Source organism: Hyposmocoma kahamanoa, unplaced genomic scaffold, assembly GCF_003589595.1.
Source record: "Hyposmocoma kahamanoa isolate Upper Pololo Valley unplaced genomic scaffold, ASM358959v1 64, whole genome shotgun sequence".
Classification (NCBI taxonomy): domain Eukaryota; kingdom Metazoa; phylum Arthropoda; class Insecta; order Lepidoptera; family Cosmopterigidae; genus Hyposmocoma; species Hyposmocoma kahamanoa.
Genome location: NW_020653852.1, coordinates 18,680,760 through 18,697,995, shown reverse-complemented (window position 1 = coordinate 18,697,995; position 17,236 = coordinate 18,680,760). Strand labels below are relative to the sequence as shown.

Genomic DNA, 17,236 nt, shown 5'->3' with positions numbered 1-17,236 from the left:
TTAACAGTTATAATACTATCATTTATAAGTGTATGGAGCACCGTACACTTATGTTCTAGAGCCTCTTTGGAATCACTCAGTTTTTTGTATTTAGGAAATCAGTCAGATCACTTGTTTTTTTGTTATTTCATTTTCATTGCTGTTGATCTGGAGCCTTTTTGGAATCACCCAGTTTCTTGTATCCAGGAAATCAGTCAGATTAATGATTTATTTATTTCTATTGACTTAATATGATAATATGATAAACGTATTAATATGAAATTCATAGATACCAGAATTAAATGAATGCGAACAAAAGAAGGAAGCTTTTCACATGTACAAGTCGTTTTCCAAAATCGTCAAGGAATTTGAGAATCAGAAATTCAATGACTGGGTGCAGGGTGCGTCGCTTTTTGTTGACAATATGATGAAGAAGAATATTCTTCGAGTTCAATTTACTCCAGAAGCTCGTAAGTTTTAAATTTTTAAAAAGTGATTGGATATACACACATCAAAAGTGTTTAGGGATCAAGCACGTTTTTGCCAATTACTGAAAATTAGGTTTCCTAATTTTTTAACACCGATGGATTTTTTTGGTCAATTTTATAATTTGAATTTGAAAATGAAATTGAACAAAAAATCCATTGGTGTTAAAAAATTAATTAACTTATGATAAGTGTATTTGGATAAAAATTAAACTCAAATTGGTATTTTTATTGTTAAGTTTTACAAATATTGAAGTTTGAAAAAGTCGTTTGTTTTTTTCCGCAATCATAAGTTCAATCGTTGGAGGAACTGGGTAAGTTTTTTTGCATTCACAAGTCTAATGCTTGTCCACTGTCTAACACTAACACTATATCCTATGTATGACTGTACTGTATTATACATTTACTCCTAGCAAGCTCCCGTAAATGATCGCCTCGTAAGCGTTTAGTTGATTATGCTCGTATGTCAATATGGAGAAGTTCCCATACAACCTCAAATGGCTTTACTTGATTACGCATAACAGTGAAATTGATATATATATATATATATATATATATATATATATACGGTGTAAAAACACGATTCTTAAAAATTTTCACGATAGAAAAAAAACAAAACTTCCCTCGACGTTTTACAAGAATGCCGCTGTATTCAATAGAGAACACGTTTTTATTTTATTTTTTATTTATTTTATTTATTTATTTAACACACATATCAATGACATTACTAATATATACAGTATTGTAAAAACCATAGCTGGTTTGACTCAATACTGGTGAGCTCATATTCTATCCTTACGCTTAATATTTATTTCACACACTTAATTCTAGCATATACCTAATTAGACCATATTGACATTATAATACACATATAAAAAAAAAACAACATGTGGGTATTTCATGAAAAAATTAAACTATTTAGTATAGTAAGTATATGATACACTTTTAAAATGGCTTTAGTTACGTTTGTAAAAAAAAAATTGAAATAAATCCAGCGGCAGGGAGCCGCTCGACCCAAGCAAAATGAACCGTATTAATATGGGAGAAATTTGAATTCAGGCCGAGGTAGTATCGACTCGCTTCGATTACTATCAGAATCACTATCGCCAAAACTCACACAATCATAATTTGAAATGCTATGAAATCTTGATAATGATCGGTCGTGGTTTCAAATTCAAAAAAGAAATTACAAATTCTGGACTGTTAATATAATTTAAACTTTACCCTGTTGGTATATCGTTGAAAGTTCAATACCATCAATACCTATTATAGCAAGTTACGACGAGAATTTTGAATTGAAATCTTAATCAATGTGCTGTCATCTAGCGGTTAAATGTTGAACAACGACGAATTCGAGATGTAAACGACCATTTTGTAGCGGTGTAAGTTTACTTTTGGTTCTTATAACGAAGAAATAATTACGATGAACAGAAAACTGAAAATGTAATAAAATATGATTTAATGAATAATTCTAAACAACACCATAGATAATGTTATAAGTGCGACTATCTTTTTTGCCCTCCGAAGCAGCGAAATCACATATTTCTCTACGATTTTCGAGGTTTTGCGCGAGATAATCGATACGACCATAACGTATAAAGCGAAAATGGCGGACTGAGCTCAAGTTTGCGGAACCCCGCGTACTCTCGGCACGTGTCATGCAAACTAAGCACTTCTACTGTATTTATTGTTCTGTGTACTTTACTATATTGTACGTGCGTATACTTCTAACAAGCTCCCGTAAATGAGCGCCTCGTAAGCTTTATTTGATTATGCTCGTTGTATGAACATAGAGCACAAGTTGTCGTAAGACGTTTGTGATATTGAGCACACTTATTGTTTTTCTTCTTATCGTATTGTTAGCATACACTGTAATGCTTGTCATCGTGATTAAAGGATTTGTCAATCGGCGTAAGGTTTTCGTCGATTGTTGCCCAGGGTACAGGTACAGGGGTCGGTGTGCCAGACGTACAGAAAAGGAATGGTATGTCGATGTTGGCCATACTGTAAGCGGCTACGGCAATAGGACTTGAATATTTGTTTCTTATAGGCTTTTTGTTAATTACTACTAGCGTGCTATTTGGAAAAAAACACCACAGATCTTTCAAAGCATTGCAAATGATATTACAGAGGAAGGGGGTCCAGCCGGTGTAGGTGCTGGTGACGCAGGCGGTGGTAGTGGCAAAGGAATGCAAGTTACTGCTGCTGGTAAAGCTCATATGCAAGCAAAAAAGCCGCCGGGATCCCGGGTTTCATTAAAACCAATGGATATTGTCAACAAAGAGATAGCTGAAAAACGTAGAAGGGATAAAGTTTGTAAGTATCTTTAATTTTTCTATGAACCAGAAACTTAACTAAATCAGTCGAGTACGTAACGAAAAGTCGACAAGTTACTTTTTGATATCATTGGAAAATATTTTATTATTGACAATCTCAATGTTGTGGGATTTCATACCCGATGACATCGTAATTTATTACTCTATTGTTCAACGTTTAAAGTTTGTCTTGTATTTCAGTGATGCTGATGAGGATACCCGGACAACATTATGAGAATGTTAGATCGCCAAGTTCTACCTCTCTTTTAGCCAAAGAAGGATTGGTAAATTGTTACTCAACTCTATCTAAAATTTTGTCAAAAGAATAGTTTTTGTATCGAGTTTTTGTTTTCTCGATCGCAACACATCAACCGCATAAAATATACTTGATTATCAAACAAACCAACGCGTCTGTTTCTTTATGGGTTCTGGCTGACTGACTATACAGTACAAACCACTTTGTTCATAAAAATAAATGGCTTTTTATTCCAATTTCTAAATATCAGCAACTTTCTCCAATTTCTGACAACTATTAAGTCGCTTGGTATTTTCGTGGTCCTGAAAAACTTATTCTGTAAGTGTACAACTGCCTCCGTGGCCAAACGGTTACCATGCCGGACTGCCCGCAGAGGACCCGAGTTGGATTCCCGGACCTGGAGAAATATTTGTAAAGCATACATTTATTTCTCTTGTGAGTTTGGGTGTAATTTGTTGTTGCCTATGTCTGTTATTAAAAATAGGGAAATCGTTTTGCAACTCGACATAGTTCACACGGAAATAAAAAAAAAAAACAATAATAAAGTACGTTGTTCAAGATTCAAATTATTATAGACTTTAAATTCGGAAATCCGATGACCGCCGAGGGACATTGACAAAATGTTATTTTTTCAATGTTACTAAAATTTCGAGCTCTTTAAAGTCCCTTACGTCCCGGTTCATATGGGATCTTGTTTGAGAAATCAAATATACGCAATTTAGATCCGAAGAAAGGAACTTGCGATTTGAAGTATTCGCCAAATCCTAAGAATTGGATATCATCGGAGATACAAAATAAGAATGAGTTCAATCAAAATAGTAAAGTATGCGTCTTAAAAGGTAATAAAAGTAGCTATATTTGAATAAACTTGGGTGAATTTTCAGACCGATGTGACGTGGCGCGACTTGACAGTACATAAGCTGATGCAAGAGCATGGATTAGAGTTTCAGACGTGTTTCGATCATAAAATCTTTCAAATTATTCTGGAAGCTGAACTGCTGGAGCAGTTAGGTAAAGTGTAAAAAATAGCACCTATTTTAATAAATATTCAATCTAATACATAGTTGTTTTGTCATCGGCCTCGTAAGTACGTTAGTAGATAAAAAAAAGTAGATGAGAAAAATTTCTACACGTCAGGGTTTGAATGGTGTATCGTCCCCTGAAAATGGCAGAAGGAACTGGCTACGTAAAAACCTTTTATAAAATTTTACCAACTTCTGCTGTCCCGATATTTACTTCCGTTACAATGAAGAGATCCTGGTACATGTATAAACTTTTAATAGTAGACATAGGAATGAAACTCCAGTGACTGTTACAAATTATATTATAAGATCTTTTCACTATAAACCCAAACAAATCGAAACCATGTCCTTTCTAGTCAGATATGTTTTTGACAATGGCGGCCGCCTATCAGCGTTCCGTTGATATCCATTTATTTCTTATTTCGTTAAAACGAATTCTTAACGACGCAAAGTAAGTTTTCTAATAAAATAAAATAAATTAATTTCACGATTCGCTAACACATGAAACTGAGGCGATCAGCACCAAAACAAATAAACAATTTTATTGAATTTTATGGGCAATTCACAATAAAAGACAATAATTTCGGATGTCCACATACTGTCCAAGTTAAAAAAAATACTGTATGTTTAATTTATAATAATGATAAATTAATAACATAATAATGTATAATGTTATAATAATAACATACAGTATTTTTTATTACTGTATTTGTAGAGTTTATACGAATACATTCGTGCACTTCTGCTGCTACACTAGTTTAATTTAGTTACTTCCATAGTATAATGTCCTACGGATTCTCACGGGATTCTCACAAAAACGAGTGATTCGTTCTGTATATCGTTTAGGTTCTCGGGTTTCTCTCAGAGAAAAGTTTAAGGAGACTGGTAACATGACTGGCATTACAGTACTTTTACTCAAATATTTTATATGCCCGTAAAAATGTACATAATTTCAATAAGAAAGAAGATATATCCACAATATCATTTCCTAAGTTTAAAACTTACATTAAAAGTATTTTAATTGAAAAGCATATTACAAAATTGAAGAGCACGTGTTAAATGAAGATGTATGGAAAGACAACATGAGTCTAGATTCCACACAGTTATGATTCAAAGTGTATTCCGTAGCATTAAAGTTTATTTCAAAGAGCAATCTCTAGAGTTTCTTGCTCGTTCTTCTCAGGGAGGTCAGCGTAGTGAGCGAGCACTAGCTTAAAAAATGACGTCAAGTCTAAAAATTTTACCTATGGAATGAATGTTATTATGACTTTGATTTTGAGTTTGACGGTGTTACAAAAACTATACGACACACAAAGTCTAAAGCGCGTGCTAATTCGTTACACGATGGGATGTAACTACTATCCGATCATATAAAATCCTGAAAACAAGCTAAATACTCCCCTTATCGCACGTCCTGTAATCTAGACTCGCGTTGAAATGCCTTACCTGCAGTGCTAGCGCTCATATTATGTTTTGATATTCACTGTACTTCTTATTATACACTTTTTATAACTTGTTACGTCATGGATCAATAACTCAAGACTAGATGTCGCGACAAGTACCAAATAGCTATTTTTGTAAGTAATTTGTTTTACATTGACGAGGTGCAATTTATCAAAGCTATAGTGATAACAAATTAACCAACTAGATGGCGCTTATTGCACAGATTTTTATGGATACTGCTGCACTGCTGGTTGATTTTGTTTGTTTGTTTAGGGTTAGCGCCATCTATCCATAATAGGAAACGTTTGTAACGTACAATGCCATCTATTGAAATGTATATTTGTCAAAGTTCAGAAAATAATTTGAATAATATTACAAAGAAAAAACATTTGACTACTTGTATTTCATATTAAAGAGGAATTGAATGAATGAATTAACGAACGAAAATTGTGGAATTAATTGATATTCACGACCAATTACATAACATAAACTACTTCCAGGCTAATTGATCAGTGCACTCGAGATATCGTCTTATGTTCACTGATTTTAACCTTTTTCAGAGTTACGATCTGTAATAAGGTTATCATGCTGGGCTGCCACGCGGAAGTTCCCAGGTTCGATTCCCGGGCGGGGAGAAATATCTGAATGGAAAATACATTTGCCCGAAATAACGTTTGCATGAACTTCCATAATCCCGAAAGTATTTTTTTAGGTTTTTCGGGAGAAATATGTGTATGGCCTACATTTATTTCTCTCGTGAGTTTGGGTGTAATTTATGGTTGTCGATGTATGAGTCCATGGCACCCGCGACACAGGGTTTCCCTAGTGCAGGGCTATGTTGAGTGTATGTGTGTGTGCAGTCTCATGAGTTATTGATCCATGGTAACGTTTAAGTTTTGTGAATAAACTTAACGTACATCCATATACTTCAAACATACATACGTATACTTCACGCCTTTTTCCCACCGCGGCTGGCAGTTTCAACAGTCTTCAACTTGATACGGTCCTGACTCACATCTTTCGCTTCATCAACACGCATCAGAACGCATTTTGCTAGCTTCTTCCGATCGGAAACTGCGTCTTTTCCGAATCGAGGCGCATAATTGCGATTCACATTTGTGAGACTCGACTTTTGATATATGAAATCGGAACAATAGTTGATTTAACTCACAAATTACGAAGATATAATAAGAATCAAGTCCAGGAAACCCATCTGATTTCGAGACTCGGATGGGCTACCCGATCGGTTCGATTCAACATGCTCGTCTTTCTTTAGGATTGCCTTAATTTGGTCATGAATAAATTTATTATTATTATTGTTAGCTTTTCAAATTACCACAGTTCATACCAAAAGCAAACGCCAATTACTTTTAAAATCTTGACTCGTTCAAATCTCAAGTCATTAATGTTATTCCCCCAGGTTTTGACCTTCCAACAAACATAAGAGACGTGGCTATGCAAAAGGACCGACTCTATTATGAACTCGAAGCATTACAAGAAGTTATATCAAATTATAACGCCTGCACGAACACTCTTACGCGATCTGAGACACATCTCATGAAAAAGCATCTATTAGATATGGAAAGGCATATTTTGCCTGGTCTGACCAGAATATCATGGACTGCACTCGGAATAAAGGATTATATTAAGGATATTACTAAAGGTGCCTGGCTTGTTTTCCTGTTTAGAATAGAAATGTATTATAGAATATATAATATAGAAAAATAATTTACAATAAGAAATAATTGTGTGTCTGACAACTACACGAATTGTCTGGTTTCAAACAAGAGAATTTCCTCTGTACTGTTGTGACGATGCGACCTCCTTTCATCGTCATCCCATCTTTTTATCGCCCTCTTCACTGGTTCCTGGTCAATTACTTTTACAATGTTGAATCGTTCTCTTATTCTTTTTCTTCATCATTCTGTCTTTGCTTCGTTCGTAAATCCCATCAAAATTGTCGAAGAGAAAAGACGTGTTCTCCAATCATGTAAACCTAACTGCTTATAAAGTAGTAATATTATGTACTAATACAGGCCTTTTTGGGATAAGTGTCTACTTTATATTCATCCATAAGCATATCCGTATGTAATTTAAGTTAGGGAGTGTTATAAAGTATTGTACCCGTGTTTTATACCATTGCTTTTGTTACAGCCTTTCTTCTCCTTTTTCTTCAACTTTTCTCTGCTTTGTTATTTATATCTTCTATAATAAATTCATGTGGACCAAGAGTTACTCTCATTATTACGCAAGTCCCATCGTGACACTATGTTCAAATAACCATTTTAAATAGCAAAATATAGAGCACAAAATTATCTTTTAAAAACAGTTAAAATTAGTTAACGTGTTCGACTTATCGGACCTTATCCTAACTATGCATAGCTGAAATATCATTAAACAATTTCAATATTCTAAAACTGGGTTATGGTTTTTTATGTTATCCCAAAAAAATCTTTTGTCACTTAGCCACGTTCTAGTTAGCGGGCGGTAGCATAAAGGTCATCGAACTGGTCCCACCGAGAATCGAACTCGGGACTTCCTCATCCAGCGCCTACAATATAAACCGTTGGACTACCAAGGTCGTCAACACGGACGGTTATGTTATACGTTGTTAATTTAAATAAGCTGAATATGAAACCAAATGTTTGGGACATTATAATACCTAAGCTAACCAATTCATAATCCAGGTCAAAATTCTCTGCAATCTGTACACCAGCAACTCAAGATGGTTGAGAAGGAAATTCTGTTCATGATAGAACAGATCGAGATCTTTGATTTGTTCCCGGTCGTTAAACCGAAGGATTATGTGGATCCTGACACAGGCCAAAGTGACGATACTTGGTTGCATCCTTGCAAGGTATGTAGTTTAGTTCTGGTTTCTAAAAGAGGCACTTTTTTGTCTTCAATCACAGTTTTATTGACTAAGTGGCTTGATATTTTCAAAAATTGAAAGTAAAGATTCAAGAAAGTATCCGTAATTAGGGAATTCCGCTTTATACCTATACGCTATATAAATATGGAAGCGTAAGTGTATAAAAAATATAGTACTACTAACCAGGGCCACTACAGGGACATGAGCATTATTGTAGTAGCTGTAGAGCTCCTTGTGAAAGAACTCATCGAAAATACTATCACCATTCCTATTTTTGCCGCCAACCAGTATGCTCACATTACTGCGTTCCAGTTTTGAAGTGTAATGACGTTGGTGAAATTACAGGCACATGAGTCTGGTCAAATTGTCTCAGGGTGACGGATACAGTGGCAGTGCCCCTCGGGTCTTTGCTATTTAATGTCATTGCTAGCAATGGACAGGCGCGTCGCTTCCCACCAGACGCACGACTTGTTCGTCCCATCGCCGCTTATGAAAGGGTATCTCCATAGGAGCTCATTTCGCGCCTCCGCAGAGCACGACAGGGTTGGATATGTAAAATATTTTAACTTTTGCCAATATACCGATATCCTCACAATATTTTAGTTAATTATTATAATATCAAGCCGTTCAATCTCAGTGGGAATTACATTCGCAAGAAATTTGCCTTTTCAAATTGCAGGCGTATTTTGTGGAATTAGAGAATGAACGCACACATCGAGTAGCTATGATTGCAAGGCTATACGAACGTATAGGACCTATACTCAATAAGCTCGAGTACCTGATCCTCGGATCCAGTACGGGAAAGTCGGTTGTCATGCAGTCCTATTACACATATTGGGAGAAGAAGATTTTCAAGGCTCTTGTTACGTAAGTGTAATTTGTGCTATCGATAAAAAAAATTAAAACACTTTTAATACTTAAAGAAATAAAATTGCATGTATTAAAATAGTGTTGCATATGATTTAGCATATGAATGGCCAACTCGTAAACTGGCTAATAGCTAAAATGAGGGCTGGCTAATTCACACATCAAGCCACACATTGACGAATCTTGTTCCATCTTGTTTCTCTTCTATCTTCCCCTCAATGATCACACTCTGAACATAAGTAATTGTTTTTTTTTAGATTTACATATGAGAACCTGGAAGAATTTCAAGATCTCTTATCAGGGAAAGATCCAATGTTTCAAGTGGACGCAGTTTTGGTTCCACCGGACATAACCATGCGGCCGACACCTGTAGAAGTACAAAACATCGTGGGATATGATATCAAACATTTTCTTAACAGGTCTTTCTTATATTTACTAACTGACTATTCATGCCAAATTGTACCGTTACGACATCGCCATCAAATTAGTACCTAGTAACATTAAACGTCATAGCCTGCCGAATCATCCCGAAGACTGTCGAACTATCCCGAAGATTACACCGACATTTGTGAACCGATTTCGTTGATTCTTTTTTTTATTTCCAGTTTAACTAAGTAGTGGTCCCATTGAAATTAGAAGCAAATATTCCTTCTACAAGGGTAGCAAATTAGGGGATGAATCCGGTTCACTGAATTTCAATCGTTTTCCGTTAACCGATTTTAATAAAACTTGGCCCATGGATGTAATATGACCTTAGAGCTGATGTCATTATGGAAATGACTGGCAGATGAGAGGAACTCCTCAACAGTGTACACCAGCTACCTTCTATTTAAGCTCCTATAATTCGTTTTGATGAAGACTTCAGTTCAGTTATCGTTAGCGGATATATAAACTTTTGAGGTCAGTTTTTTGTATAATAAAGTTAATATGAATTAACTGTTCCAGATTGACTTCTTTTCCACGTTGGATGAGAGACACATGCCTCTGCTGTCCACCGCAGCGTATCGTAGAAGCCACTGGAAACGAGTTCTATGTATTCTCTTTCTTCGAAGATATCCTGCGTGTAGTTTCCATTAATGACGTCACGTTGCTAATTCAGGACACCATTTATAGGCTTACGCAAGACATACAGGCTTATACGCAGAAGTGAGTCTCTATTAGCTTGATTTATTAGCTAATATCTTATTGATAAGGATTAATAAACATTTTTACCACGAGGGTGACTATTAGGTTCTAAAGTGAAGTCACTAGTGGACCATACAAACTAAATACTATAACGGTAACCGCGGAAATTCCCGTAATTGCCGAAAATTATTCGGAAGACGCGCGACCTGTTTTTTTTGCTCCTATCTAGTTTGTACGTTACACTGCTTCCATTCCATTACATGGCGATGTAAATTGAATCTTGGATTTGTCGCCTGGTAACAATAGCTATGGAGATCATTGCTTTTTTTTGTTTGAAAAGTTTTAATTTGTGTTTTGAATAGTGTTTAAAAGTCAGAATCGAGATTCACTGTAACAAAAGTATGAAAATAACGAGTTCCACAGATGGCATAAATATCAGCACATGTGGAGTTACGACAAAAATCTGTCCTGTGAGAAATACGTCCAAAAGAACGATCAAATTCACAAATACGACGAGAAATTCTTCTTTTTCGAAGATATTATTCAAGATTTAGAGAACCACGTGAAATATGTAGACCTGGGAAGTATCAGAGTAAATCTAAGACCCATCATCAAGCAAATACAGGAGCATGCGCAAGATTGGATTAATACGTTAGGAAGATGTGTATGTACGAAAACGCGAATGGACATGTACGATTTGAAAAATCAAATTGAGGTAAATAAGCTCACAATATGTAAACTATTTGTAACAGAAATGAAAGAGGTCGCTGAATCCGAAAGCAGCCTATATTGACCCCCAGGGGTCCTTTCCAACCTTCCAGGGGTCTAGGTCAGCGAAAACAAAAGTATGGGGTGCATTAGATGTTAATGGGGCTCCATGAGAGTGGATCCCATTTAAGCAGGTCGTGACTAAAAATTCGGCTGAAATGGAATAATCCACATTACACATACAGTACTCACAAACGTTACTTAAAATAGACACATAAATTACTTATGAAGTTAACTTGTCGCAACAAATGAGATGTGGAGCTCCATATCGTATTTGTTGCGACTATATTCGGTGTGATTTTATTTATCTACAAAATGTTTCACTCTTTAGTTAAACTTACTGCTTCAGCTGTAAAAACACACTTTAAGTTTATGAATTTGTAAAAAAAATCTACATTAGGAAGGAAGGTGGTCTGCGAAAAAATAAAATAAATGGCACTTGATCTAGGAGACAAAAAAGTTTACGAAGCTTTACTCTATATAAAATTGAAAGAGTGCTACAAATGACAAATTGAAGTAACCTTTATGTATTTTTGTAGAATCTTCGTCAAATAGTGAACATGAATATCAAGGGGTTGGAAGATTTCAAATTGGTGATGGCGACGATATCGATGGTGCAAGCCATGACAGTGACTGCCGAAGTAAAATATCGTGGCATGGTTGAGATGTTCAACATGTTGCGACAACATGGTATTGAAGTAAGTATCATTTTTAAGAATATAGACGACTCAGGTAAACGTTGTACTATTATTTTTAAGGCTTTAACATATAGGATCGGATCACGTTTTGTATTTATGGGAAACTCTCCTACAATGTGTGAAAATATTTGCTGTTGCATATGGTTCTTCTTTTTATCATACCAATGGCATACACTATACCAGAAGTTATTGCCGCGTAGTCGTCATGCTGAAATGTGGAACACATTTGCTATCGTCTTGAAAAGATAGGTAATTGTCGAAACGTACTCGCCAATTGTTGTCTAGGGTGCGCCAGACGTACACAGGCATTGAGGACATAAATGTACTCGATGTGCACAGGACATGAAACACGCCATTGCGAGAAGGCGCCTTTCGCGGACCCCAGTATGTTTTAGTTCAGTAGCTGTCTGGAGGGAGAGTCCCCACATAACCTCCCTGGACTATAAAGATTCCCCCCCCCCCCTGTAAGAAAAAAAGAAAAAAGGTATAGTTGAGCTCCTTGTAAAAGAGCTCGTCCAGGGAAGTACTGCCACCTTACCTATTTCTGCCGCCAAGCAGTAACGTGAGCATTACTGCGTTCCAATTTTGGAGGGTAAGGGTGATAGTGAAATTACAGGCACATGAGACTTGTCAACTTATGTCTCAAGGTAACAGGCGCGGTACCAGTGACTCTCAGATTTTTGCGACATAAAGCTCTGCAACGCTGTGAGCAGGCGTGTCTTAACACTAGGCGCAAATCGTCGTGTTCTTCCCGTCACTTGGTCAAATCACTTAGATGAGCTTTTGAGTCGTAGGCCCTCACAGCGCAAGCGTAGGTACTACAAGGGTGTAACGTTTCAGAACAAAACGGCCATAGTCTGCAGTTGTAAATAACTAGAATTCGTGCTCAGATTGTTTGAATGCTCTATGTAATTTTAACATTTGACAAGTGAATATGCATTTCAAATTTTGTTTCCTCTAAGGTGACGGCAGAAGATATGCATTTTGCTAAGAGTCTAGAAGCGTCATGGGGCGGACTGTTCCAAACCTGTATGTTCCGTGCAAATACCCTAGAAGCTACCAAGGATAAGTTCTCTAAGCTCAGTGTTATTGAAATAGCCAACTTCTTGAAGGAACTAGATGAATTCGTTGAAAAGTTCGACAATGAAGGTCCTGGGACTGTTGGCGAAGATATGGAAAGAGGTCTTTTACTTATGGAGGTGAGTTAATTTTACAGTATAATTGATAAAATATTCTTTTTTTGCACATAAAATAAATACTTAGGTAAGTACTTCTCGACTTTGTGTTGAAAGCACGTTCATAGTCCCTGTATAAGAAAAACTTTCTTTCATTTTCAGTAGGTATGTATTGATCGATGTAACAGAAAACTTATTTTCACTAAATATAACGATGTTTGATATAATTTCAGAGGATATAATCAGTCATGGGATATAATTAATAAGTGATATAACAACAAAAGACATAATTGCATTGTGTAAAGTATAAAAAAGTTAAGTTAATCGTTTATTATTATATCATGCTAGAATGTTGTGTCAAATGTCATTATACCATAAATTAATTATATCCGTTGAGCGATACTTCGATCATAAATATGTCGCCCACATCACTCTATCAGTACCCATAGTAAATTTACGGCCTTTAGTATTGAACCTTACATTTTCTGGTAACAACATATATAAAGACTTCTCTATTTTAATTTCTGCTATATGTTTTAAGTAATGTCAAAACGCAATACAATTAGAAGTGATTTGGCACTTGTAAAGGGTATTGCAGGCCACAGTTCATATTGGAAAATTTTCTAGTCTATACTGAATGAATTTCCTTTACGATTAATGTAATAATGTTCGTACAGGAATACACCAAATACTTCGATGAATTGGAAGCCAAAAAGAAACTGCTTCAAGCTGCAGAACAACTCTTCGACAACCCTCTTGCAGATTTTTCCAATTTCATGCGAGCAAAAGCAGACTTCGTTGCTATGGACCAGGTTTATAAGATTTACAAAGCACAGAAATATGCTAGAGAAATTTGGGCGAGAACTTTGTGGGTCAATCTTAATCCACTGGCTTTAGTGGATGGCATTGAACAGTTCTTCAAAGATTTCAGGTGATTAGTTTTCTGGCGTGTAACATTTTTTAAAGGATTTGCGATCAATTATAGAAATACTCATGTATGTTGCCCGATTTTCAGGAAATTGCCCAAAGCTGTACGGCAAACCGGTACCGGTATGATGTTGGACTTAAAGATGAAGCAATTCAAGGGTGTAGTGCCTCTTATGGTATCCCTCAAGAATGAGGCTATGCGCGAGCGGCATTGGAAGGAGCTTATGAAGAAAACAGGTAAGCCGCCCGTTGATGTGACCTAACGAGCTAACTGATGATTCTGGAATTACCAAATGAAGGATTCGGTTGAGCTTTATTTACTCTAATATTAAATTAGTTTATAACAGGTTATAGAGGTGATTATAGAAGTTGTTAACACTTGCTTCAAGCGAATGAGGGCGTCGATAGTTATTATATATAAAATTGTAATTCTAGGTCAGGACTTCGACATGTCTCCTGAGCGATTCACTTTGGATAATATGTTTGCCATGGAATTGCACAAATACCAAGATGTTGCTGAACAAATTGTGAATCATGCTATTAAGGTTAGTGTTTCTCAATTTCTAATAATTTGTGTGTATTTTAGACTATGTTAGTAGTAAATAGGAACACTATAATCTAATAGTATTTTAAACTGTAAACTCTGTAAGGTTTGTTTATTTTATTTATTTTCTGTAAACATTTTACAAAAATAAAAATTTACTTTAATTGTTTTCACATTGCTACATCGGTTTGTCTGGGTGCTGCACAATCCTCTTAATATAGGATATGGCGTGGCGCCTTAATGGGATTATCGAAAACACGACAGAACTTCTTACAGAGTGTAAAATTAACAAAAAAGACGTATTTCACGTAAAATTGGGTTAATAAATAGTTTATTTAAAATAAGGCTATTAAAAACCCTTGCCCTACCCAATATTCCAAAAACTATTTTATGTGATATCAATAAACGTTGCGCCTAAATATGTGTCTATATGTTTGTTAAAATTATTATTGAATAGTTTTTTTTTCACACTAGGAATTGGCTATCGAGCGTGGTGTGAAAGATATCCAAGAGTCGTGGGCCGCTATTCAGTTCACAGTGATGCGACATTTCAACCGCGGTGAAGACCGAGGTTACACACTGAACCCTTGTGATGAGATCACGGTAAAAGTAGATGAAGACGCCATGTCATTGCAAAGTATGGCTGCTTCACAGTAAGTAACGATCTGTTTACCTCCGGTTTTGTTTTTATCCTCTTAACAAGCAACTGGATTCTCCCATGGCGTGAAGCTACATTGTTATAGAGATTACGTTTATCCAAATTCAATCTTTCAGATTCATCGGTCCGTTCCTGAATGTAGTCCATACATGGGAGCGCAGACTCTCGCTTATCTCAGAGGTTATTGACGAATGGTTTGCAACGCAGCGCAAGTGGCTTTACTTGGAGGGCATTTTCGTTGGTGGTGATATACGCGTCCAGTTACCTGAAGAGGCGAAAAAATTCGATGATATTGATAGAGTATTCAGAAAGGTTTGTCATTTACCTTATTTGATGACACAAAACGACGACTTTTCCACATCCAGAACAAAGTTAAATTTTTAAGGTTCTTAAGAACTATCACAGCTGAATTTATCATACTAATAATGTAATTGTGTTGTGTTCGTACATGTCTTTTTAATGACACTCATCTCTGGTTCATTTGCTAGATCATGCTTGACACTGCCAAGCGCCTTAATGTGGTCGATTGCTGCACAGTCCCTGGAAGATTGGAGGAATTCATTGCTTTGGGACTAGGACTGCAAAAGTATGTTACTGATACATACCTTTCTTTATGCAGATATTAAAAATCTTTACCTACTTCTTTTGCTTCACGAATGATTCGTTCTATACGACAACTTGCCTTTGCCGTTTGCATTCTTTAAAATTTACCGACATGTTGTTTCTTGGTTTTTAGATGTCAGAAATCATTGAATGATTACTTAGATTCCAAACGGCGTATATTTCCGAGGTTCTTCTTCATATCTACTGATGAATTACTTTCCATTCTTGGTAGTAGTGAATGCAGTTGTGTACAGGAACATATGATTAAGGTACGAGGTTTTTGTATTTACGTTTATTACTATAAAATGAAATATATTTATGTCTAGTGTGCAGCTGTCGTATGATGGCTCAGCAGTCTATTTAGTAAATTATAGACTATGCAGCTACTGTTTCAGGGAGTCCTTTGTCGTAAGATTATGTGATTAAGGTATTGTAATCCCAAATTTTGTTTCAGATGTTTGATAATATTAAAGCTTTGGAACTTTATGTTGACCATACTAATAGACCTGTTGCATCTAAAATGATTTCCGCCGAAGGAGAGGTAAAAATTCTAGTGTAGTATTAGCAGGTGTACAATTTACGACTGTCTTAACACATTATAAAATTATGAATTGTTGATCTTGACCATGGAGTATATAACCAGAAATAGAGACGAAATGTCATTTAATTTGTTTCAATACTATTCTGCTAAATCATTACTGTGACAACTGCGCTCCGATTGGCCAGTCCGAATTCGCAACAATTGATGGGTGTCGTCAATTGCTTCACTTCAAATCGACCACCTTTCCTGTAATGGACAAAAATGGCAAAATTACATATTTAACATTTAATTACCGAGCTCGGGCGGACGTGCGTGCGTGCGTGTGTGTGCTAAAGTATCTGCGGATGCTCGCTCATTTCATGGAACTTGCCGGCTGTTGAAGCCCGTCGAAACCTTAGCATCCGCTATTATGCCATCGTCTATTTGTTGTCAATCAAGGAATGCGAAAGGTTGTGCCATATAGGTTACTACAGATTTCATAGTACGTTCTCTTCGGACGAATACATATTCATCGCTGCATATTCAGCATGCATTTTCGTCGCTGTGCTTCTTTAATGAATCGTGCATAAATATTAACGGTAACATGAAATCAAATTACAGATAATGGAGTTCCGATACATTGTATACACCGAAGGAAGAGTTGAGGATTGGATGAATTTGGTCTTGAATGAAATGCGTAGTACGAATAAATTTATCACCAAAAAGGCGATTTTCTACTACGGAAGGAACTGGAAAGTGCCCAGGTACCAGGCAGGCCCAGGCCCTTTACAGGTCCCATGGTCCTGTATTGGGCCCGAAACGTTGGTTTGTTTGAAAAAACAAATATACGCGATTTAAATCCGGAAAAACAGTTTCATTTCCTATGTGTAACAATCGCGAAAACCTAAGAACTCGAAACATGTTATATATATATATATATACACACATCAAAAGTGTCTAGGGATCAAGTGAATATTTT

The 17,236-nt window shown here is 36.1% G+C and overlaps 1 protein-coding gene across 1 annotated transcript in view; it reads left to right on the top strand.

Annotated features, from left to right (window-relative positions):
• LOC113230933 (dynein heavy chain 10, axonemal) overlaps positions 1-17,236 on the top strand; it is a 125,012-nt gene that overhangs the window by 17,194 nt on the left and 90,582 nt on the right. The window contains exons 19-39 of the mRNA XM_026465042.1: positions 269-449; positions 2,652-2,780; positions 2,981-3,063; positions 3,920-4,046; positions 6,921-7,163; positions 8,188-8,357; positions 9,052-9,239; positions 9,497-9,658; positions 10,185-10,385; positions 10,788-11,079; positions 11,672-11,830; positions 12,793-13,029; positions 13,683-13,936; positions 14,021-14,169; positions 14,368-14,477; positions 14,951-15,129; positions 15,251-15,446; positions 15,623-15,720; positions 15,871-16,006; positions 16,192-16,278; positions 16,879-17,013. Coding sequence (XP_026320827.1) covers positions 269-449; positions 2,652-2,780; positions 2,981-3,063; positions 3,920-4,046; positions 6,921-7,163; positions 8,188-8,357; positions 9,052-9,239; positions 9,497-9,658; positions 10,185-10,385; positions 10,788-11,079; positions 11,672-11,830; positions 12,793-13,029; positions 13,683-13,936; positions 14,021-14,169; positions 14,368-14,477; positions 14,951-15,129; positions 15,251-15,446; positions 15,623-15,720; positions 15,871-16,006; positions 16,192-16,278; positions 16,879-17,013 — 3,516 coding nt within the window. The remainder of the gene's footprint in view (positions 1-268; positions 450-2,651; positions 2,781-2,980; positions 3,064-3,919; positions 4,047-6,920; positions 7,164-8,187; positions 8,358-9,051; positions 9,240-9,496; positions 9,659-10,184; positions 10,386-10,787; positions 11,080-11,671; positions 11,831-12,792; positions 13,030-13,682; positions 13,937-14,020; positions 14,170-14,367; positions 14,478-14,950; positions 15,130-15,250; positions 15,447-15,622; positions 15,721-15,870; positions 16,007-16,191; positions 16,279-16,878; positions 17,014-17,236) is intronic.